This window comes from Camelus dromedarius, chromosome 19 (assembly GCF_036321535.1).
Source record: "Camelus dromedarius isolate mCamDro1 chromosome 19, mCamDro1.pat, whole genome shotgun sequence".
Classification (NCBI taxonomy): Eukaryota; Metazoa; Chordata; class Mammalia; order Artiodactyla; family Camelidae; genus Camelus; species Camelus dromedarius.
Genome location: NC_087454.1, coordinates 27,081,094 through 27,106,595, shown reverse-complemented (window position 1 = coordinate 27,106,595; position 25,502 = coordinate 27,081,094). Strand labels below are relative to the sequence as shown.

The 25,502-nt window shown below is 39.2% G+C and overlaps 1 protein-coding gene across 6 annotated transcripts; it reads right to left on the bottom strand.

Moving 5' to 3' along the window:
• Positions 1-74: 74 nt before the first annotated feature.
• NFYA (nuclear transcription factor Y subunit alpha) lies at positions 75-25,481 on the bottom strand. 6 transcript variants are annotated; one of them, XM_010977306.3, is made up of 10 exons: positions 25,330-25,481; positions 19,026-19,173; positions 17,508-17,594; positions 14,527-14,673; positions 9,132-9,263; positions 8,816-8,921; positions 7,355-7,521; positions 6,041-6,214; positions 5,159-5,260; positions 75-2,678 (listed from the first exon to the last, which is right to left on the bottom strand). In XM_010977306.3, exons 2-10 carry the CDS (start codon positions 19,098-19,100, stop codon positions 2,625-2,627), a joined length of 1,044 nt encoding a protein of 347 aa, XP_010975608.1. In that variant the 5' UTR covers positions 19,101-19,173; positions 25,330-25,481; the 3' UTR covers positions 75-2,624. The 6 variants fall into 6 exon arrangements, with proteins under 6 accessions (XP_010975608.1, XP_010975609.1, XP_031290612.1 ...); XM_010977307.3 differs by having other exon boundaries at positions 7,355-7,503; XM_031434752.2 differs by having other exon boundaries at positions 17,511-17,594.
• Positions 25,482-25,502: the final 21 nt, after the last annotated feature.

The window sequence follows — 25,502 nt, the reverse complement described above, 5'->3', positions numbered from 1 at the left end:
TAGAGCTCAAAATATCAACACTATAAACACAACATAGAACCCAGGGGATGCAGACTCCTCAATATTCAAGACACTTTTTAGCATTTTTATAAATTTATTTATTTAAAAAAATAACAATTGAAATGACATCAATGATCAATCGCCTGTGCTCCCCACTACTGCTGGGGGGAAAAGAACCTTCTACAGAGTTGAGTCCCAAAGGAAAATCAAGACATTATTATCAGGCACCTATTAGCCAGAAAATGCTGTTGGTCCAGTGGTATAGACACTGACATGTTCAATGTATCAGTGCAATTAAAATATATACAATTATCCTGCAAAAAAAACCCAAGAACAAAAACAAAAAACCACTCAAGAAGTGAAATAACTATGTATTAAACCAATTATTCACACACCCATACACTCTTTTTGCATATATGAAGTCGTCACTAGTCACAAGGACAAATGAATAAAAGAACTGGTAACAAAAAAATCCAAACCTCAACCCCTTTGTGGGTTATTATGTGCTAAAATGACCACAATAAAAGGGCCATGAGCTACCTGAAATGCAATGACAAAATGACAACTGAAAACTTCGTTTCAAATAAAACCAAACTCAAACTCATGGAAAAAAGAAATCTGCAACAATATGAGGTTGGTACTATGTACAAACATACAGACAAATAAATATTTTAGAACTGTTGTTAGCTTAAGTACTAGAAATTAGGTCTGAGGAATTTCTTTCTGAACTCAGCATCTTAAAGATTCCTAAACAAACCAAGGGATGTAAACTCATTGTTTTTAGTAATCTATCCTCTGAAAAACCAAATAAGGTTAACACCCGAAACTCACATAACCGGCCAGGAGTTTCTAGTGAGCCTACCAAAGGGTCAGCCCCTCCTGACATCTAGAAGTCAGGACAGATGACTAGAGTCAAGGGACTAGGAAGACACTTCACTTCCTGCTTTCTTTGCATAGCTCTGTACCTCTATTTCTACCATTACAATGATTTCCCTTTGTGATGTCTTCTTTACAGGGTTTAATTTCTTTTCCCTCTTAATACAGCTAGAGTGAAATCAAAGAAAGAACCAATCTCTTCTCTTGGTATTTAAATCAAACCCACATGTTCTTCAAAAGAATTAGGTTTTCCTTGTTTGTTTCCAGGGAAGGCAGCAACTCTTCTGAATTATCTTAGTTCTCCCAGGGTACCACATCTAGAACAGAAATAGATTTCTGAGGCACAACCCATTCTGGAAGCTGTGGCCCAGTTCCTGACCCTGCAGGAATCTCTTTCCAGTCTGCAGTTTATCCCCAGCATGTGAAAACCTTTCTGCACAAGGCCTACAGAGAAAAGGGCACACAAACGGAAACTGGCACCAAAGAATCAGCTGCCATGGGAAGAATGAGAATGTTCACTCTCTGGGGCCAGCACAAAGCACAGCAGGAGTGAAGCCAACATCAAGCTCTAGTAGATGACCCAGAATATCTCCAGGACAGCTTGACTGAACAGTGCTTTCCATAAATTGTCAAGGACCAAACCTCAGACTTCTCCCTTTCCATGCTTGTTAAAAAGTTACAGTATGAATGTAATGTACATTATTCTCTTCATCTTAATGATCCATCCAGGCATCCATCCACTGGCGAATCATGTTATATGACAACACGTGGGTGTATATACTACTCTCTTTGTTCCTCTAGACTGAAACACATACCAACCCTTCCATTCCTCACATGCTGTCACAAAGCCTATGACTGAAAAGCTCTGGTTTGGCTCTGTTTAGGAGTTACTACAAATGTCCTCAGCACTTCAGCAAAGAAGTTGTTGTATAATTTTGTTCTCTACGTAGGAAAGGCAGTTTCAAGGTCCAGTACCCTCTGAATTGTCTTCAAAGTAGCCACAGCAAGAACTATGTTCCAGGTGACGTGTCAACACAGACAAGCAGACCACAACTTGTCAAAGCTAAGAGATCCAGCAATTTGTATTTTTAGTGCTTTAGTGCACTTTCATCATTCCCCCAGTTAGCTTTTTCTTGGCTGGAGTCCAAAACTACCAACCTATCATCTGGGTAGAAAGAGATTCTTATTATTACCACAGATTAGATGCATGTAACTCAGAGAATTTATTGTTTCCATATCATGAGATGGAGCTTCCCTTCCTGGAAGCCATCTCTGAATACTAAGTGTCCATTAGTCAGCCTGAGATCCCCGTCAGAGGGATGGGTGCTGTTTAGAATCCATGGGAAGGAGTTGGCTGTGGCTTCCCTGATTGCAGTTTAGGTCGAGAAGGTTGTTCTCTGCTGAGATGGCTGGCTGTCATCACCAGTCAACTAAGTGCTTTGTGTGATACTGCTGGGCTGGCATGGGTCCCTTGCGTCATCCCAACTCATGAAATGTCAATATCATCAACAGTCTGAAATAGGTCCTGACTGAAAAGGGTGAGACAAAGGCTTGCAACTTCAATTTGCCAGACATCGCTGCAATTATAATACTGAGCCACTTATTAAAAACTAAGTGGTTTCTGTCCTGTAGAAAAGGGCAGAATGTGATCATCAGTGTCCCATCGGAAGAGCTGATCCATTTCCTTGGAACAGTGGGAAGCAGTGTGAGGAACGTGACCTTGATAAGCTCCATCACATGGCCTGGGGTTAGGACACTCGGATGATCTGTGTCATTGCCTCTTCATCTGCTTGGTTTGGATCCTACAAAGAAAGCATAATAATGATTAAAGTCTTTTGCAAAAGCCAACTGGGAACTCATGGTTCTCACTACTTATCACAAAGGGAATAAACAAACTTTGCTCAGAAACCCAAAGGTTTATAATGCATCTAAGTCTGCATACATGGATTAAAATGCAGCTCCATTAGGAAAGGAGACAATAAACCTTGTTCTTAAAACGACTCCAAGTCTGGCCTGGCACTTCATTACTGAACACTCAAGGGTCAAGAATATATCTCTTTTCCTAAGTACCTACGTTGTTCCCTACCTTTAAGGATTAAGAGTCCTTAGGCGGCTAAGAAAAAGACCCAGAGAAACTATGTCAGGCTGTACTTTTATATCATTATTTTCTTGTCATATTTAAATATTGAGCACTCGGCAGGGCTGGAAAGGACACTAATTTATTTACATTATTTTAGGCACTCATTTTGTAGATAAACCTGAAGCCTGGATGGGTAAAGTGATCTACCTGGACTAGAATCAAGTTAGTCAGAAGCCCAACAAGAAATCTTTGGCTCCCATTTAATCTTCTTTCCACTAAACTCTGTCTACTGCCTGCCTCTTACTTAAAACCTGTAAGGTTAAGACAAGGCTGTCCTTGGGATTTTTTGCAACATTCCGCAATAACCACCTTCAGTTCCTCCACACTAAAGTTCTGAAGCCTCAGTTGGCATGATCCAAGAAAAAGCTGAAACATTTCTGCAGGTAGGAGGACGGGAGGCTGGGTCTTGATCAACATGCAAGAACAATAACCAGCATTTACTGAGCTCTCACTGTGCACGAGGCACTGTGCTACACAGGTGCCTAACATGGCTTACTGTATGAAATCCCCACAACATTCCTGTCAAGTATCAACAGCATCTCACTTACAGGTGGACAAAGTGAGGCTAAAAGACGTTAAGTAAGTTATAGAAATAGTCTGAGATCTGCTGCAGAAAGAAATTAAAAACTAGCATGCATCCTTGAGCGGGGACTGACATTGTTAAGAAAGCACTTTCTTACAAAGACTGATTTGACAGTAGTGCATGTGGGATGTGATGGGCATACAGAATAAAGTATCAGTAAATGGGAGGGACCCATCAATTCAACATTTACTGAGTGCTTGCTCTTGAATGGGCATTATACTAAGTCCAATAAATACAATGGGAAACAACAATCCTCTACTCTCTGTACAGCTTATAGTCTAGGGAAGGAGGCAACTACCACATGATCACACAAATACAACAATGAGGTCATTACACTCAAAAGAAAAGGAAGATGTGAGAAAATAATGGGGTAGAAGAGACCCAGTCTGGATATGGCCTCTCAGATTTAAACCAAGACCTGAAAGATAAGTAAGAGATAGCCATGCAAAAAGATGGCATGAAAAGCTCTACAGATTGGCTATTTTAAAGACCAAGGTCCCATGGCAGGAAACAGATCAATGAACAGTACAGTAAGAGCACAGAGACCAAGGAGCAGGAGGAAATAAAGCCAGAGGTGGGCAGGAGCTAAGACCCTGCAGGACCTTGCTGGCCATGGTAATAAGCACTTTGGATTTTAGTCTGAGTGCAAATCAAATGGAAAAGGGTGAGAGTGAAAGGGGTTAAAGCAGGATGGTGATGTGATAATGACATTTAGAAAGATCACACTAAGATGTGGAGAATGAAGTAGAGCGGCACAAGAGGGGAGGAGGGGAGATGAGGCAGATGTATTAATTGAAGCAAAAGAAGAGATGGTTAGACCAGATGGACTGCAGTTGGGAGGGAAAAAAGTAAACAGATTCAGATTATATTTTAGAGTTAAGAACAAGGACTTCAAGAATTGGACAATTCTAGCTTTAATAACTGGGTGAATGGACATGTCACTTGTGTCTGGTTTAGGCAAGAAAAAATAAAAACCAAGAGTTCTGTTTTGGATATATTGACTCAGAAATACCAGTGAGATACGATAAGTAGAATCAGATGCAAGAACCGGTGTGGTTACAGAGTTAAGTACTGGAATTTACACTGCTTGGGTCTGAATTTCAGCTGCATCAATTTATTAAACAGTTTAACTGAACTACTTAACCTCTCTAAATCTTAGATTCAAAGGTAAAATGGAAACTACAATTCTTACCTCATGCGGCTTGAGGTTGTTATAAAGATTCACTGAAAAAAAAAATGCTTATGAAAATGCTTAAACCTAACGGCTGGCACACAGCAGTTAAGTGTTAGCTTCTGCTGGTACTAGGACACTAAGAAACAAACTTGTTCTTTGAAAATCAAGAAAAGTGAGAATTTCAAGAAATTGATAGTGATAACTAGAAAAAAGGCCACTGGACGTTAATTCTGAAAAGATGAAAAGGAATCTAAGACACAATGTTGTATCCACTTTAGAGACTGGTTAGTCCCTAGTGTGAAAATATCAAGAGGACACTGTGAAGGCTTCCATCCAAGAAAATACAAAACAATAAAGAGAAGAATAGAAGTATTAATTTTCTTACCTGCATATGGGGACTATCTTTTTCCTTTGGAGAGAAAAATCGTCCACCTTCACCACGCTTCCGTGCCATGGCATGACGGTGCCGAGACTCATGTAGGTATTTCTAAAACAAGAGACACTAGCTGAAATCAGCATAGTTATCCATTGCACAAATCTCATCCTCAAAAGTGTGATCAAAGCCACCAGGGGCAATTATGACCTTGTGTTATGAAGAAAGCTTTGGAGAAAACACAAATAGCAGCTAACCATACATAACTATCATAAGAATGGAACTGCCAAATGAGTAATAACTAAAAAGATTTGCCAAAGATGTAGCAGAAATCACTATCTACCTCCCAATATGTACCCTCTCCTTTGCTTTAGTAACAAACCAAATTTTAGTGTCTCCTCAGTAAAACTAACTACATTTCCTAACCTTATTTGCAGGCTTCAGTGTGGCCATGTATATAAATTCTGGCTAATGAGAAGTGTGGAACTTCTTGAATGTTTCCTTGAAAGAGTGCCTTTCCTGTTCCCTTTGCTCCTAGGCTGAAGCCCAAGCAGTCATCTTGGACAATGGGTAGTATACTAAGAATATTAGGATGCTAAGACAGGAAGACAATGGGTCTTGAAGACTAGAAATGTGCTACCAGCCCAAATCTCTGGACCTCTTTTATGTAAGAAAAAAAAAAAACCCTATTTAGGCCACAGGTTTTGTTGTTGTTTCTGTAGTTGCAGCTGCATATAGCAATAACAAATGCTAACTTTCACAAAATGTAACAGCTACCTAACTTCAGTGTTTGGAAGGTACGCAAGGAAACCAACCAACCAACCACATAAAAGGTAACTTCAAAAGTAGAACCCTGCTATTATCTTCCTATAGCCTTCCCAATGTTATACATACCCTTCTTTCCTTTGGAATTTTCCCTTCTGCCTCTAATTTAGCCCGGGCTTGCCTCCTCTTAAGTATACGGTGGTACTGTTTGGCATTCACATAGAGAGGCTCTTCTTCGAGCATCTCTGCTCCAGGGAGAGGGATTCTTTGGATAGCAGGCACAGAGCCAGCACCAGGTACCATCTGAGTGAAGAGAAAATCAGAGCTTATTAAATAGTGGCATGAATACGAACACAGAAAAGTTTCTCGGTCCCTATTAATTTTCTTCTAAGTGCTACAGAGAATAGCTTTTTAGTGCACTAAGTGAAATGCAGATTCTTGGAGAACATTTACACCAAGGCCTGCATTTTAAACAAACACTCCAGATGATTCTGTCATAGGGGGCCAGGAGCCACACCAAGAAATGACACAATCATGTCCAAATTTTTGTCCACCTATGGCTCCATGTTCTGGGAAGGTCTGTTGCCATCTAGTGGTCATGGACAGTAACAAAGCAATAAAAGAGCACAATGAAAACAGCACGTATGTAGGTTCAGATTGACCAAGCACTATTAAATGCTTTTAAGTTATATGAGTAATTTAATCAAATAGTTAACTTACGATATAATCCAATCCATATTTTCCATTTCAGAAACAAAAATAAAACACTGTACTAAATGTATGAGGAAACAAGTAACAGGCTCCAGTGCCCCATTCCCTTCCCAACTATAACAACTCAATGGCTGTATTGTTTCTTCTGGTAGCTTCCTGCACCTCGGAGCAGGTTTCTCCGACTCATTCTTAATTTATCCATCTTAGGCACTGTATAATGACAGCCTATGTTGACATGTGAGAATTTAGCTTTCACTTGCATCACCCAACTCTCCTTCCCTGTCTTGCCAATATATTTACCTCACACATTTTTTGGTTTCTCTATATTGATTACAAGCTTTCTAATTTTGAACTCACTTCTTGTTTCAGCCACTTGTGTGTAATATACTTTCCATTTCCCAAAGATGAGTAGTAGTCTCTCCCTCCCTTCATTATCTGAATTCTGAGTAAGATTACATAAAAGCATACATTTACATCTCTTTATCTTCTGCTATATCTCTAGCTACTAGAACATTCTCCAGCACATGGGAGGCGCTCAGAGTGAACCACGGCTCACTGCAGTATTCACTGTAGAAGTAGATCTCTGTAAGTGTCTCGGGGTTAATCTCAACCCCAAGAGGTCAGCGTTATGAGAGACATCAAACTGCAACTTCAAGAAATTTTCAGACAAAGAGATACATGGAAAAACACATCATAGACGTGAAGAGTGAGACAAAGAATCAGTCTTCTTACCATGACCATCCCTCCTGAATTGACCACATTGCCTGCCACTGGTAGTGTCACAGTGACAGTCCCTTGCCCACTGCTGGTTGTGTTGGTGTTGGCTCCTGTCTGAACAATCTGTGCTCCTGCCAAACTTGCTGCGGGGATGGTGATCATGCCTGAAACAGGGACTGTAACTTTAAGAAAATAAAACATAAAACAAACAAAAAACAGGTACACAGAGAGAAGGGAACACAGTTAGTCCCTCTTCTATCTGGCACACACTTATTCACCCTAGAAAAACATCCAACAGCAAAGGGAGGAAAAGCACCCTTCCATTCTCTGCCTGGTTTGCTGTATATAATACAAGTAATCACAATCTTAGATACTCTATTAACTATCCAGGTTCCAGTTCTGAATAATCTTTGAAATGGATACTTCCTCGGATATTCCAATAATAGGTTTTGACAGGGGACCAAAAAGTTTGGAGACTGCTCTTTGTATGGGTCAGTCTGACTTCAGCTATATCCACTGTTCTTATGTACATAAATTATCTGCTTCAGGATGAGGGTTTTATAAACTTAAATTTGTTTACCCTACATTGACAGTGAGTCAGCCAGGTGCAGGACTAAAACTTAAATTCCAAGTCCCCAAACTATCAAGAACAGCACTTGACGATTTGTTCACCGTCCTCTGAGCTCCTGCCAGGGCTCATGCCAGTTCAGTCCTCTCCTGAGTTCTAGGAGAGCACTCGCTGGATCTTGTACACTCCCAAATTTTAATCACAAGTCAAACCTTTAGTTGTAGAATCTGAGATGTCATCTCTAGATTTAAATATTTGAAAAATGCTTCCAAAAGCTCTTTAGCTCAGTTTGAGTCACCTCCTCCTCTCTGAAGTCCATTCTCTTCCCAAGTCAAACAGATTTCACCTCTTAATTTACACACCATCTATTCCCAGAACACACCTCTAATAAGGGCTCTGCACTGTGTTTATTTGTTCACAAGCATGTCTCACCTACTAGACTAGAGGCTCTTTGAGAAAACTCTTCTTAGTAAAGTGCCGCACATGCAGTGGGCATATAAGTCTTCTTGGAATAAATTAATAATAAAGTGACCCAGCAAAAAAGAAAAAACATAAGCAGAAACAGCAATTAAATGCCAACTTGACTTACGATGTATTTTTCTACCACTAAAGAAACTCCATATTTCCATTTAGAAACATTTCTTCCCCAATAGGATTAAAGCTTACATAATCCCTAGGGTCCTAGTGGTTATCTTTTAACAACCACTGTAGGTCTCTCACAAATGGAATCAACACTGGTCACATATTGGTGACAAGGAACTAACAATCAATGGAGACTTAGAGGAAAGCTTTGTTGTTGTTGTTTAAAAATATGCTGTACAGGTCACCACAAAATTTCTAAACCAGTCATTTGCTCAAGATGAAAAGGATGCCCCTAGAAGTCCCACAGAAGTGACGGGCACACTTACCTTGCTGGAGAATGGTGCCATCTGCATTAACTGGCTGATAGACGATGGTCTGCCCTTCAGCAGTCTGGGCCACTTGCTGGCCCTGGACAGCAATCTGCTGCTGCGTCTGTAGGAAATTAATCATGACACAATTTAATAGATTCCAAAAACACAACAAAGAAAAGGACCATCTATTCACTTTTTAAGAAAAAAAAATTTGGGGGGGGATGGTTTCCTTCCCCATTTTTATTACATGTGAAATATTCGACTTGCCTGTCTGACCCTTCCAAATCAGCCATGCTCCTGTGTTGACACAGTGGAGAGGTAGTGGAATTACCTGAGTCTGGCCAGCAGTGACAGCTGTCTGGGGCTGCTGGATGATGATCTGCTGGGTCTGGCCCTGCTGGCCCTGTACCTGCACAGCCTGCCCACCCTGGATCTGGATCTGTCCAGGTGGGACCAACTGTATCTGCAGAAGAGAACACAAAGGTTAGCACCCTGCTGACACTTGCTTTCCTTTGGTCCCAGAGTGGTAGTTACCCAAATTCCTCTGGAAGACAGGAAATGCTCTGAAGAGGCAAAAGAAGTCCTGTTCTGCTCTCTATTATGAATTAGAGATAACCTGTTTTCCATTTATGAAACAATGGGGGAATTCTGACCATTGTCTGGATACTGGATATTAAGTAATCAATATCAGTTTTTTAAAGGATGATAGTGCTGGCATGGTTATATACCTCTGAAAGCATGTTCATTTAAAAATGCATCCTGAAGTGTTTTTTTCATTGATGGATGGTAGTATATATATTCAAAACAATTTCTGAGAGAGCAGGGGAATACAGATCAAACTAGAAGACTGATTATGTATTAAACTGAGTGATGAGGATTCGCCATACCATCCTCTTTGTTTTTGTCTGATGTTTGAAGTTTTCTGTAATAAAATGTTGAAAAAAATCATTTCCAATTTTTCCAACTGTGATTCTACAAATATGTATATAGAAAAATCTTTAAACATACAGAAAAGTTGAGACTATCACATTAGACACCCCTGCAGTCAACATTCAGATTTAACAAATTAACATTCTGCTACATTTGCTTCATTTCTTTTAACATTCCCGTCTAAAAGGTAATCTCTATCCTGAAACTGGTGATCATCCTTATAGAGCATATTTTACACATGTATATCCATAAAATATATGGTACTATTTTACATGTTTATAAATCTCATATTATTGGTACCATATTGTACCTTTTTTCAATTCATGTCTTTAATCACATTTGGGACATTTTCAACCATTATTTCTTCAAATATTCTCTGCCCCTCTCTTTCTCTTCTCCGGCTGGAACTCCCATAATGCATATGTTGATCCACTTGATAGTATCCCACAGGATCCTTAGGCTCTGTCCACTTTTTTCAATCTTTTTTTCTTTCTGTTCCTCGGATTCAATCATTTCCATTGTCCTATCTTCAAGTTCGCCAATTCTTTCTTCTGTCTGCTCAAATCTGCCTTTAAATCCTTGTAGTAAAATTTTCATTTCAGTTACTATACTTTTCAGCTCTAAAATTTCCCTTTAGTTTGTTTCTTTTAAGGTTTTCTATCTCTTTATTGATACTTCCATTTTGTTCATACATTGATTGCTTCTTTGACTTTTCCCACATCTTCTTTTAGTTCTTTGAGCATCTTTAGGACAGTCACTGATTATTTTATTCCTTTGAATGAGCCATACTTTCCTGTTTGTGTGCCTTGCAATTTTTTGTTGAAAACTAGAATTTGAGTCAAATAATGTAGTTAACTGTGGAAATCAGATTCTCCCCTTTCCCCAGGGTTTGCTGGGATTTTTTGGTTATTGTTGTAGGCTGTCTCTATGCCAAAAACCAGCCTGAGGCATAAACTTAAGGTCTTTTCAGAGCTTGCGCCTTTCTTGGGCATGTGCAATCACTTTTTTAAAAATATGCAATTGCTTTTGAATGCCCTAGAGTCTAATGTCTAGCTCTCAAAAGGAGAAAAAGGAAAATGAAGGCAGGGAAGGGCACTACCTTTTAAATCCCCTAAAGGTCACTTTAGCTGGAGTGGGAGGGCTCATAGCAAATGAGGGTAGGTGTAACAAAAATGATGTCTTCCTCTCTGTACCTCTGTAATCAGAAGCAGCAACCAGCGATCCCTGATATTTAGAGAAAAGGGTCTTATTTTGTTTATACCCTGGTTCCTACAAGCTGTGTGTAAGCTGCTTCTGAAACCTTGCACAGCTGTCTACCAGGGAACTGGGTACCTATTACTGTGCTAGCTAAAAGCTGAAAATTACTGAACTTAACCTCAGTTTACCATCTAAGCTGTCCCCTGGAAGCTGCAAGCCTTCAGTAGACTCCAGAGTTCCCAAATAGCTAAATCAGACAGATTCTGCCAGTGCAATCGTTGTGTGTGTGTGTGTGTGTGGGGGGCAGATTCCTGGTATATCCCACTCTGCCACCTTCCTAGAATCCTCTGCCTAGGTCTTAACTACTTTCCCCAAATAGTCATCACTTGGTATCCATGGAGACTGGTTCCAGGACCCCACCCCCAACTGGCAGATACCAAAATCCCTGCATGCTCAAGTCCCTTACAGGTGGACCTCCATACCTGCAGATGTGAAACCTGTGGTTATGGGGGGCCAACTGTACTTAGTACATAGTTAGGACTTAGAAAGTGTTGGTAAATAAACAAACAAGTAAAGAAATCTATCCAGTTATCTCAATCTATTTCTCTCTGAATTTTGGAATAGCAAGGAACATCTGTCAACAGGGTCTCCTCTTCCATCTATTCATATTCTTTGCCCATTTTTCTATTGAATCGTTTTCATATCTATATAAAAATGTTAATGTACTCTGGATAAAAACCCAGTTATATGTTAAAAAATATCTTCTCCAAATCTGCACCTCATCTTTTACCTTTATTTTATATTTTGATGTATATAAGCTTTTTTAAAGTACTCAAATTAATTTTTTTGTCTTTAAGAAATCCTTCTCTATCCTACATCATAAAGAAAATGTTCCTGTAAAGAGAATATAAAAGTTTGCAAGTTTGCTTTTCTACATTTAGATCTGTAACCTATCTAGCTAGTATTTTTTGACACAGTATGTGTCAAAAGGGATCGATTTTCTTTTTCAATATCATTCTTAAACAATTTCTTCACTAATACTTTATTCTTTTGGGGTTATATACCAATTTCCAATATTCTTACGTCTTTTCTTGACTCACTATTTTGTCTGTATCAAGCCAGGGATCTTAATCTAAAAAGAGAGCACAGGTTTCACTGGAATTCTAAAATAGAAGATGCAGTCCCAAAAGAGTTAAGTACTCTCCTAAAAGATATGGTCATTCAAAAAACACCAAAGCCGCCTCTAATAAAAATGGATTTAAATTTTAAGCATTCTAAGGGTGGCTATGGAATCTCACTTAGAGCCATATTATATAACATTAACAGAAAATAATTTTTCCAATATGGTTTGATTGCTTACAGTCCTGCTTGGAGGGAGGGGAATAAAATAACCCTTCCAATGTCTTTTAAAGGCCCCCCCGAAAAACTACCATAAAAATCACAGAATGTAGAGCTGGAATGAACCCTAGAAATCACCTGATATAAACTGCATTTCCGAATGAGAAAACTGACAATCAAATGACTTGGCCAAGATCAGAAAGTTTGTTTACTGGTAGACCTGAGAATCAAAGCCAGGTCACTGCACTTAGTCCACTGTTCCTAGAACTCTATTACAGTTTCTACTCAACAGGAGAGAAGAAGGCGTGGCAACAGGGGGTTGGAAAGCAGGCAATGAGAGGAAGGACAGAAATGAAATTGCACTGCGAAACTGAGGAAAGTACATACACTAAAAATATACTTAAAGGCTCATACATTTATGCATGGAGAAACGTGGAAACTATTTTTAATCCTAACTGCAACTCTATCCTGACAAAAATATGCCAATAGCTTTAAAAATGATCTTACCTTTTGCTCAACCAATTCCCCTACTACAAAGAAATTACAGTAAGATTTAATTCAACTGAAAAAATAAAGCTATAAAATTCAAATACATTTTAGTATCTTACCTATAAAAGAAAAAACAAACTCACAAAAGTAAAGTAAAAAAAATCCCTAAATACACTTTATAAGTGAGAAATTCTGATTCACCAAGTTGACTATTATGAGGGAATTAAACATGGTAAGAAAATCATCCGGAAATAAGAGAAATTTTTAAAAAAGCAAAACAAAACAAACAAAAACACCAAACACACAACAATGAAAACTATATGCATGGTACAATTATGCCCGAAAGGTGTGCATAGACCTACAAAGGGAATATGCAAAAATTAAGTTTGATTTATCGAGCAGTGTAATCGTGGCTGAATTTTTTGACTGATATTACACATTCCTCCAGCAAAACTAAGACATTAATGTGATCATTGTAACCGTTAAAACAAGATATAAATAGTTCTAGAAAACTTTGGTAAAAAGTTCATAAACATATACACTCAATGGGATATGGCTATTAATTACAAAGGTAAGATGACAAGTATATATTTCTTTGCAAATCATTTTTCACTAAGAATACTTCAATATTAACCCCTCCTCCAAGTCAACAATTCATTCTTTTCAACAAAAAGGACATAATACTCCATATATGAATACAGTATGCTGTATTCGACCATTTTTAAAATCCTTATTAACATTCAGGCTACAGGTTTTCTTTGTGTGTTTTGTGTGTGTGTGTGTGTGTGTGTGTGTGTGTTTTTAAGTACAATGCTGCAGTAAGTGCCTTTGCACATTTTCCCCTACATATTGATGCTTTTCTTCTCATAGAAGTTTCTCAGAAGTGTGACAGGTAGATCAAAAAGTTTCTGGATTTAAGAGTAAGATATCTTTCCAAAGTGATTTAGAAAGATTACTAACAATAATGAGTGTTTCATTTTCTTCACACCCACTCTAGCACTGGATAAAATCAGTTTTAAATTCTTGCCAAGATAAAAATCCCTCTAATTTTAAAATTTGATGCCAGAGTTGTGTGCCCTGTCTACTTTTGTTTGCCGTTTCTGAATCAAGTCTTCTCAGTGGATTTATCTAACTACTTTATCAGTCTGTTTAAAGAATCAGCTTTTATTTACCTTTCTACACTATTGTTAGTTTCCTACTTCATTAATTTTAATTTACCTTTTGCTCATTTTGTTCTTTTCCTAACTTCTTAAGAGAAATACCATTCATTTATTTTCAGTTCTTTTAAAATATTTAAGGTTATAAATTTTGCTCTAAGTACAGCTTGAGGTGTGTGCGATGGGTTTGGACTGAAGCATTTCCTTTTTCTTCACTTGCTAGATAACAAGTTATATATTACATGGAAGGAAATAAAAAGGGTAACATTTCTGATCCAAAACAAAAATCTCCAAAGCAGAATGTAAATTTTCTCCCCCAGTGCCCAGAAGTGCCAACAAAGGTCACATCAGTGAATTACTTTTACAAACTAGATTCTCTTTTTATATTCTTTATTCAAGATTATGTCTAATATCTTAGTTCTTAGCAGAAATGTCCATTTCTGTATAGCTCTGCTTTATACCACTGACACTACAAAGGAGGGAAATTGACTAAATGCGAACAAAGGGTAGGAAGCAATTAAATGCCATATCAATTTTCAGTTTGTAACAACCTGTTTTTTAAAGCTTCCATCCTGATATTTTGTCTCAACTTTTCTTTTTTAAACTATCACTCACCTGCTGCAAACCCTGTGTCCCAGATACAGGTACTTGCATGATGGTTTGACCTTGTCCACCGGGAACAGCCTGGACCATGATGGGTTGGCCAGTTGATGTGATTAATTGGCCTCCACTGACTTGTACCATCAATGGCTGCCCCTGGACCTGAAATACAATGAGAACAATGAAATAACACAAGAAACAAAATGGTTTTTACCAAAAGACAATCACTGGAACTAGTCTGTAGTCTGCTTCCTGCTAGAGGGAGAAAAGGTAGGAAAGACACTAAGAATATAGTCTCAAGTCCTCATCCTCAAGTTATCTTCTTCAAAAATACAGTATCTGTGACTAAATGCCAAGTTGAGTACTGTAAGATCAGATATAAAGGAGTATGCCCAGGGTCTTTGGGAAGCCTCAATAGATATAAGGCATTTATCATCAAATACGGGCTAAACCTATGAGAAATATTTAATAAACATCAAGGATGTTTGCCTTTTTAGACCAATAGCCAGGAATGGTCTCTAGTGAAGGCTGGAGAGGAGGCAATGAGGGGGAGGGCTAATGGTGGTTGGGTGCAAATTCTAAGTAACTTGGAAGAAATAAATCAAATTGTACCTAGCAATGACTGCAGGTTAGGTAGCAAGCAGCTCTAGAAGTTTATGTGGAATAACCTTCTTCTCTACAGTCTCTCAATCATATTTGAAACATACACCTTTTACCCTTTTTTTACCTCACTGAGAATTCTAGTCCTTTGTATAAGGAGCCCACTAGTAAAAATGCCTAGAAATATTGCTGGTCAGTTTGCAATCTCTGTGGTGGAATTTCTCACACTGGACCCTGCAATATCTGCACAATTATTTTACCTTTAACAAATGTGAAAATTACACAGAGCATTTTCAATGTACCAAAAAACTCCCAACTTCCAAGATCCAAAAAGCAAATGGACTACTCCAGAAGCCAGGGCATTTTAAGTGCTCTGTAACATCTTGAGTCCCAGTATAAAAATATCTAGCTAACTGAATGCATTCTGAAAAGCCAAAAAAACAAACAACAAAAAAACCAACCAACCACCCACCAAACAAACAAAAAAACAAGCTACTTTAGAAGTGAACTGGACTGTTCAATAGAATAGCTAAAAAAAGCCCAAAACTTTCATTTTCAGATTCTATCTTTGTTTTGAGGAATTATCTGGAACAGGGCAAAAAAAATTTGTGTATCTGAAATATTCATTCTTAATGTCAGTGAAAGTACATTCAAATAACAGTAATTACCTAAAAGATCAATCTGTCCTAGATGAGTCGATTAAATATTAAGGATCCCTCTTTTACCAGCACCAGCACATCAGAATCTTCAGGAACACTTAAATTCTATGTTTTGTTAAACTGTTCAGTGAGAAGTTCCACTTTTCTTTTCAAGGACTTTATAATCTGATACTCTCATGCTTTCTCCTTCTCTCACTTCCTCATCCCAAATCAAATTCCCTTTGCTACACTAATGCTTGCATATGCTCTATCAGGAAAGATTTTCTAGAAAATTTATTGTGTGACTAACTGAAAGAAGTTATTTAAAATTCTCCAAAATAATCAGGGCCCTAAAGAAAAAGTTTCCATTATTTCCATAAAGTGCTTCTATTTCTTTGAATAAAATCTGTGTAAGTAAGAAACACAAGTTTTATAGTACAACTATTAATAATTTTCTGGCTATCCATCATCTTAACTTCTCCCCTCACTGATACGCTATGTATGCACATGATAAACCATTTGAGACTCCAAGGAGCCCATTGTTTTTAGAATATATAAAGGATTACAAGGACACATGCATCAGACAAGAAGCCATCCAGTTAAGAGCATGTTACATTCCCATTCCACAAGTGGTTAATGACAAGACTGCTTTATGTCAATAAGATGAAGCAAGCATGAAAAACACGAGTAACAAGCTGTTGAACTCTGAGATTTGAATACAGTCTGGGAGTACCTACAAGCTCAGCTTCTTTTAGCTTAATTTATGTTCAGAATTGGCTGTGTATCATCATCAAACACCATGGGCAGCAGGATTGGGGGTGGGGCTGGAAGGGTGAAGTGAAATGAGTATAATAAGGGGTAGTTAACTGCAGGATGCTTGCCAAGCAGTATTAATAATAAAATGAGATGCCAGTTCTACATTCTAGGTCCTACTTTGAATCACTTCCATCCAATGGAGGAAAAAAGGCAGGGCACTCCAATCTTGCTAATTTCTAAAAAATATGTTCATTTAGTTAAAGTAATCTATAAACACAGAGAAGACTTATGCTTCTACTCTGGAACTGGCTAAAATATAACCCTAATTTATTTAACTTGGCCATACATGTTAGGGAACTGCACTGTTTAAACAGGAATTCTTATAGTGGTTGTAACACCTAAGACCTGTAGAAAGCATATGCCATCTCCGTCCAACCAAGAGCTATGGGGCAATCTTTGCAGATCTAATAAGACAGGTCATGATTTCCCCAGGAAAGGTAGTGAAAAGATAGCAGTTAAGAGATTAACAAGATTCAGTGATTAGCTAAATCTTGTCAAGTATAAACATTATTTACAGCTGAGTTGTCCTTTGAATAAAAATACAGCACAATCTAGCCTAGTAGATACGTATGTATTCTCATCTCTTCTTCACTATTATAAATACAAATTCAAGAAAATTTACCACACTATCTGACTAGAGTCTGAGCTCTAAACAGGTTCTAATGCCACTTGTAAGAATTTCTTCCTGTCACTTATACTGATTCTTTCCCAGGCATCCCAAAAGAAACACACTAGCCAAATGGCAGTTTTGAGAAGATTGATACTGGAGTCACTACATGACTTAGGAAACTGGCATCTTATAAGCCTCAAAGACAAGTTAGCAGCATCAAAGACATGCAACTGACTTTGCCATCCCTCCTTAAGATCCTACCACAGACAGCACCAGACATGAGGGGAGGAGAAGTTCATGCAGTGCTTACAGAGAATCAGAGAGGGCACCACTACCTGGAGGGTCTGGACTTGCTGGCCTGAGGCGGATGCCACCTGGGCCTCAGTCTGCAACTGGACAGCAGTGACACCACCCTGCTGCTGAGAACAGGAACAGGAAGAGCTTGAAATGTGTCAGGAAGGAAATGTATAGTTCAAGACATGAGATCACCTTACCTCTTGTGGGAGAGGGAGGATCTTCTTTCAATAGCCCCACCCTACACAGGACTTTCAAACTATACAAACTCCCTATACAGAAGCTGTTTTGTTGAAAGTGGCAGGATTAAAGATATTAGCCCTCTGACCCACAGAATGGAATTCAAAACACTTCTATGACTCAAAAACATCAAAATAGCTGCCATGATCATTAAAACAAAAAATTTTAACACAGTCCTTCCCTCCAAAAATAGGTATTTGATCCTTCTGCTTGTAGTTATTTTAATGCTCTTTTCATTTCCTCAAATGAGTTCACAAGAACAAAAAAGTTAATCAGGTTTTTGCAGCTGAGAAGCTACAATGAAGAATTTCTGGAACTTAAATGCAATCACCAAAAAGGAAGGAAGCAATCACTATGAGCCAAAATCACCTTCATGAGGTTACTGTTCTTATGGCCCCAAACTAGGATTACTCCTACTCAATTGGACTAACTACCTTAGAAGAAATGTTTTCACAGATTGAACCTTATTTCTATATCGCCTAATAGCAAGCTCTGAGAGGACAAGAATTCACCCACCAGGGCACTGATGTGAATGGAGCGTCCTTTGTGGACCCCCTTTTCTACCGTCCTTTGCCCTCCCTAATAACTATTAGTTAATAGTTAATAGAAAAACTGTTTTACTGTATTATCTAAGTTCCATTTTGGAAATAAAACATTCTCAATCTTGGCCTAAAGTCAAATCAATGCATAATAAACTTCTTCGAGGGAAGAAAAACAAGTGAAATTTTACTAAAATAAAGCCAGGTACAAAGCATCAGAAAATGTAATCTGTGTATAAATTCAAGAAAGCAACCTATCTTAATTAGGAATAAAACAGCAGCGGGGAATTCCTTTCTAATATGTGCTTATCTGTAAGTGCAGCTATCTAAATATTATCTTCATGTTAAACTAGAGCTTTTCAGAACAAGCACTGTGACAGATCAAATCAAAGAACAGTGTATTTCTTAGAAGCTACCATGGTTTGTCTACTGTGGCCAAAGATCATAAGCTAGCTTAATCAGTAAGAGAAGCAACCAAATTGATTCCAGAAAAACTAAAAATTCCAAAGTTCCATGTGAAAACAGACTAGATGTTTTGAATTTTAGTAAAGGGGGCAATCTGCTATTAAACCAGGCTCCAAACTGTAAGTGGTCATAGAGTGGATACAGAGTTCCAAACAGGACAGAAATCACAACAAATTCAATCTTCAAAAAGCACTTCAACACAAATCACCAGACCCATTACTTAGAAGGTCTGGAACCTCTCAAATAATTCCACAACTAAGCAGTGCTATTAGCTCTGTTGCTGTGATGTTTAAAGCTGTTTTACTTCCATACCTGCTGCTGAATCTGTCCAGCCTGCACAACAATCTGCTCTGTTGAACTATTGCTGTTCGCTGTGTATTGTTCCATGGTCCCTTCAAGTCAGAGTCCTGTCCACAGGGAGTTTCACTCTGGAGATCCTCGAAGACTTCAAGATGCACTCCTATTGAAAGGTAGGAAAATAAAAGTAAAATGAGATTGTTAATAAAGTCCTTACCAATGCTTAACCTTGATAACTTACTGCTGTGCTTTATTTGCAAGAAAAGAGAAGTGGGAAATGTTTATATTCAGTATCATTTTTAACTAGGAATACATGGCACAATCCCAGTAACAATACCATAATGCTATTTAACACATTTAAAAAAATGTTCTTAGTCATTTCTTAAGAGCAACCTTAAGCTTCAACACTACTAGAGAAACACCTGCACCTTAGAAATTCTCATTAAGCTACAGTATCACTGTTACAGAGCCTATTTAACACTGATTTTCAGGTCTGCACATGTACTTTTGAAAATAAAGTTTCTGTAATTTGTACCACACATTTGTCATACATAAAACTTCAGGGTTTATTACTTAGTAAATAATTACCCAGATCCGAAGTCAAACATTTTGCTTATTAAAATCTCCATTAAGTAGTATTAAGAAAGCCCCAGTGAAGGTTTAGGAGTTTGTGTTTTAATCCAGAGCAAAAAATAAAAAGGAATTATACTAATGGCAAAAATACTATTTATAGACTAGACATATGGAAAAAAAGTTTACATGCCATATTACAGCTATGATTTTCTCTAGAAAGAATTTTTAAGTTTTTCCCAGCCTTGAATCTGAATACCTAATAATATCCTACCCTTTCTTGTATAATTTTAACTTTTATTATGGAAAATTTCAAATATATACCAAAACAGTGAGGACAATATAATGAACACCCACAGCCAACACCCAGCTTCAACAATTTTCAACAGATGGTCAGTCTCACTTCACATAATCTCATCCACTTTTACCCACCCCAGGATTTCTCTGAAGCAAATGCCAGGCAATTTATTATCCCCAAGCCTCACAAATACTACAGCATCTACCTCTAAAGAGAAAAGATTCTTTTGCCTTTATCACTTTATCACACTGATATTGTGTCTCTATAATTCTTTCAAACTTAAAAAATTAACAAGTCCTTAATATCATTAAATATACAGTCAACACCCAAATTTACTCTTCTCATACACTTTAACAGCTGAAAACTCCTTTTTGGGCACAATCAGATAAAACTGAAGTGATATTTGAGAACTTTGAATAAAGACTTGAATTCAAAAACTTAAAATCGTATGTAATTCTCCTTGGAAACATGGGGGAAGTACAGGTATAAACAAAATGTAGATAAATCTTTCCTCCAATTTTTCTCTAGGTCTTCATAAATTCTAAAAATTAAACGATAAAATTATATGAGCTACATGAGCCACACATCACAGCAGCAAAGCAGTGCACCGCTCTACACAAATCCACAAATGAGATGAGTAACTTGTAAAGTGTCTCAATGTGGTGTGAAGAAGTCAAAATATATTCAAGTGCATGTCCAAATATTTAGGAAGAAGTGTTATCGACAGATGAATGGATGGAGAGATATCTGAAAAGGCAAGTACAGTACAACATTAATGGGAGACTCTAGATGAAGGGTATATGGGTGTTTATTGTAAAACCCTTTCAACTTTACTGTATGTTTGCAAATTTTTATACTAAAATGTTGGGAGGAAAATCTAATAAAAATTGAGCCTATTACTCATAGCCAAATTGGTATGCGATGTAAAAGTATAAGAGCCATAAACAAGTGACAGGATGACTATGCCATCACAGCATGATGGCCTGTGGCCATATGGCTCTCCAACTCACTACCCTTGCTCTAACAAAATGCTCACCAAGCAAACATTTTGCTATAACTTGGATTTACACAAAGATGAGCCAACAGGGGAAATATACACAAAATGTTATGATAACTCACAGAGAAAAAAAATGTGACAATGAGTGTGTATATGTCCATGAATAACTGAAAAATTGTGCTGAACACTGGAATTTGACACAACATTGTAAAATGATTATAAATCAATAAAAAATGTTAAAAAAAAAAAGATTAGCCAACAGGGAGCAGATATGATCATCAACACAAGTAAACCTGATAGTTATTTCTCACTGCATACTGACAAACTGGCTTTCTGGTTTTTATACCAGTCTCTTCTGAACTGGCTGACTGAGTTCGCTCCTGAGAGATTGTGGGAACAGTTCAGAAAAACAGATTTTCAGCCAGACTAAGTGGCTCTGCCAGGGAAGTGAATGGTCTTCCCTAAACTTTATCTTTTCTCTAGCTGCAACACACACATTTATGTTTCTAAACTAAAAAAATTAAAAATTAAGGTCATGGTACAAAAAAGAGTGGTATGATTCCATTTATATGAAACCCTGTTCTCGGCAATAGTAATCTAGAGACAGAAAGCAGATCAGTGGTTCCTTGGAAATGGAAAAGGGGGGGGAGAGGGCAAAATGAGAAGTTGACAGGGTCAGACCATCAGGAACTTTCTAGGGTGATAAAATGTTTTATATTTTCATTGTGGTGGTGGTTGCATGGGTGTATAAATTTGTCAAAATTCAACACGTACACTTCAAATGATTATCCTTTGTGTCTAAACTATATCTCAAAAGAGTTGATTTTAAAAAATAAGAATCAGGAAGGAATATCCTCTGTATTTTGACACTCCACCCCCCCCAAATCCCCTTCCTGTATGAAATCTTTTCATTTACAGCTAATTTCCAGAAATTTAATCTTACTGGAAGTGCAGGGAAACAACTAATAAAATGTCATGCAGATTTTAACCAGCTTACCCTGGTAATACAAATGCTACAATTTAAAAACAGTTAAATCCACTACACTTTGAAGGGTAAAAACAGAAGCAACTTCAAGTCTAACAGCAATTCTCTGCCGTATTAATGAGGGAATGATCCTGCTTGGAGCATGATACTGAGACTGCTAACGGGGAAGGCTGCAATTGAGTGTTCTCAGCGGAATGGCAATATAATTTGACACCGTCTTTCCTCAAGTGTTTCTCTGCCCAAGATTCTAACAAAATTAAGTCAGCCAGATTTAGTCTGTCTCTGGCTCTTGCTCCTAATCCAAAGTTTTGAATGTTTTTTTCCTCAAAGAGAGAAAATGTGTTTACTCTGGTTAGCACGAACTTTTCTTCCTCCCCACTTCAAGGTGCTAAACCTAAAATGCAGCTAACTACTCAGGAACCCATTCTACATGGACCCAAACTTTTAAAGCTAAAATTTCTAGAAACTCAACCATAAGCACGTGAAAAGCCCTTCAGGAGTACTGTATTTGACAATCACTACCAGGTGAAGACTGTAGCATTAACAGTAGCTTTCAAACTTTTTTGACAATTCACAGTGAGAAACACATTTCGTATCACAAATGCTCATGCAACACACTAAAAAAGTAACAAACAGAAGTTTCATAAATACTTATCTTTGTAAGTATAACTTATCTTTGTAAGTTTAAGATGCACTGTGATATTTTCTATTCTATTTGTAAAAAATTATCAGCACTGACCCACTAAACTGATTTCACAACAAACAGGTCCTGATCTGTGTTTGGAAAAAAACTAGAGAACAAAGGGCTGTCCAGCTGCCCCATGGTCCAAAAGGATTAGGGTTCCTAATTTGCTCCTTAATCTCCACTAATGATGTACCACTTGTCACGTGTTGTTCTGAAGGTTTCAGAAACAAAAGGAAAAAAACTCTGATGAAGATCGCAACTTCAAACAGTCTTTAAGTTTAGCAAAGGAGTAAAAATCTACACTGAAACCCTACGAGAGAAACAAATATGGGAGTTTGGAGAACAGAGATTTCTTCCAACTGGGGATAGACAAGGCTTTAGAAAAATGTGGCATCTGACTTGGTCTTAAGCATGAGAAGTATTTATATATGTGATGATGTGGGAAGGAATGGAATACTCCAAACGAAGGAAGATCACAAAAACAAGGACATGAAAATTTCCTCTTATGAAAGCTGACTAAAAGGCCACATGTCAAGAGAAAGCTAAAGGCCCAGACTATTGTCTCTCAAAATTCCAGGCAAAGAGGTTCTGCAGACAGGTGGAAGCTCTAGAGAGGTTTGGCAAAAAAAGTGACCAGGCTATTACTGTCTTTTAGAAAGAAGTCTAGCAAAAATGTTTACTGGTTTTAAAGTTACTAGATATACCCATTTTTAAGTACCAAGGTATTTATCTAGCCTAAAGGCAAATGTAAATGTTTTTTAAAAAATCGAAGCCATGGTGCCCCATCTATTGATGTAGGTATTTTAAGAATTATAAGAATTTAAAAAATGATTTAAACAATGAAAAAGTTCACCCCTCAAAGTGAAAACAAAAACTGTCCCCAAAGTTTTACTAATGCAAAGAGCTCTGGACTAGTTTTCTGAAGCCTAACAGTTGTATAACCTTAATAAATGCGATTATAAAAACAGGCACCACATACTAAAGACCTACTCTACATAGCAGGGACTGCTGCACTAGGCGTTTCACATGAGTAAAAATAGCTTTTAAAGTCCCAGGAGAAAAATCTCCCTTTCTTCTGCCAGAGTCAGCTGTTATTGTGGAGCAGAACCTCGTAAGTCAGAAACTTATTTTTCCAATTTTAGGAGGAAAAAAAGTACTTCTAGATTTCTCCTATCTGAATCTCCACAAAATTACTGCTTCCAAAAAAATTCCTTAGCAAGATAGACAAGTGTTTCTACCAACTGGGCTTCCAGCCTAAACTCTCACCACTGCCCACTGCCCTACGCTCTCTTACTCTTCAAACGCAAGGCAGTTTGGTGCTTCTGCACATGAGAGCAACGCTCTTTTCTTGTCCCAAGAAATCCCATCATCCTTCAAAGCCAATCAAAAGTGTGGCAATGTTGAGCTTTCCACCAAGGCTGTTGGTAGCTTATACATCAGCTAGGTAACCTAATCGGGAGGTACCAATTACTTGTTCACCTGTCAATTTCCACCAGGCTAGGTAGGTTCTTATCGACCTCTCTATCCACTCTCTTCCCAGCACTTAGATGGATGCCTGGTGCATACCAACTGTTCGATACTTGGTTGTCAATGAAGATTTCCTCTCACTCACAAAAACCTAGTAAGACTGTTAAGTATTTGTAAGTATCTACTGAGAAAACGTCAACATACTAAAAAACAAACGAAAAAAATGTTGTGGACTGAGCTAATTAGTGGTGTCTGACACATTCAAAGTGACACACAAAGGTGAAAGAAAAAGCACTGTACATTCCCAGGGGAGGAAGAGTTCACAAGATGAGCAACAGATAAGACTAATGATACAGAAACAAGTTGTGCAGCCTCGGGGAAAAGGAACGCACAGGGCTCTCAATCTTCTAACAGTGAAAGTTCCAGACACCGAATGGACAGGCCTTACAGCTCGGGGAAGAAAGGGAGACCGCTTGGTTGGGCTCCAAGACGGAGGTGTGCGCCTCTGCCCCGAGATCGGGGTGGGGAGGAGAGGAAATGACGAGCCAAAAGGGGGTGGTAACGGCGCCGGGCCGGAGACCTGGGCCAAACGTGCTGGGAGGAGGGGCGCAGCGCGGCCCGAGTAGGCGCACTAACGGACCCCCTCCCCCGATCCGGGGGCCTGCAAGGGCGGGCCCGCAGAGCACCGAGGCGGGGGCAGCCAGGGCTCCTCTCCGCGCCGAAGCGGGGCCCTACGGCCGCGGCGCGCATCTTCCCCAGGCCTCCCTCTCAATGCAGGGGCTTGCAGACCCGCTCATGGAGGGGTGGGGTACGCGGGCCCTGCAGGGGGAGACTTCCTGTCCCGAGGGCCAGAGCGTGTTGAGTTCAAGGGCGGGCTTAAACGTCAGGCCGGAACGACCAGGAGGAAACCGCCGAGGCCCTGGGACCGCTTGTGTGTATACCTGAGCATAGGGGCCTTCAAGCGAGGCAAGCCCACCACCCCCAGGCCTGGGGCCTGAGAACCTGAGCCTAAGGGTCAGGGGGACGGGGACACATCCCCAACTGGCTCCAGCACTCTGCAAGGGTCTGGACCCCGAAATGCCTGCTCCCGAGAACGCCATCACCGCGCGGGGCGGCCCCCTGCAGGCCTCGGTCGGGAGTGCCCCCGGGCGCTCGCAGGCTCCGGGCCGAGGACGCTGGCCACCCCACTCGGCTAGGCTCAGCTCGACTCCCCGGGCTCGACGGGAGCCTGGGCCTCTCCTGAGTGGTCAGCGAGACCCGCCAATCGGGGCCCTGGGGCCGGCTCTGGGCCGCTGGATATTGGCTCCTCACACTCACCGTGCCTCGCTCCCCCGGTTCGCTGCCCGCGCTGATTGGCTCCAGTACCGGACCCCGAAACCCAATCAGAGGCTCCAGCCGCCGCTGCCGCCGCCACAGCCGCTGCCTCGCAAAATGGCGAACCCGAACAAAGGGGAATCAGGCCTCCCTCCAACTGCCTCTGCGCAGGCGCT

Coding starts and splice junctions, on each gene's coding strand:
- NFYA (XM_010977306.3), bottom strand. CDS start 19,100: ATGGAACAATACACAGCGAACAGCAATAGTTCAACAGAGCAGATTGTT. Junction 7,522..8,815: donor TGGCACCATTCTCCAGCAAG/GTAAGTGTGCCC, acceptor ATTTTCTTAAAG/TTACAGTCCCTGTTTCAGGC. Junction 2,679..5,158: donor AAGATAGTCCCCATATGCAG/GTAAGAAAATTA, acceptor CTTTCTTTGTAG/GATCCAAACCAAGCAGATGA.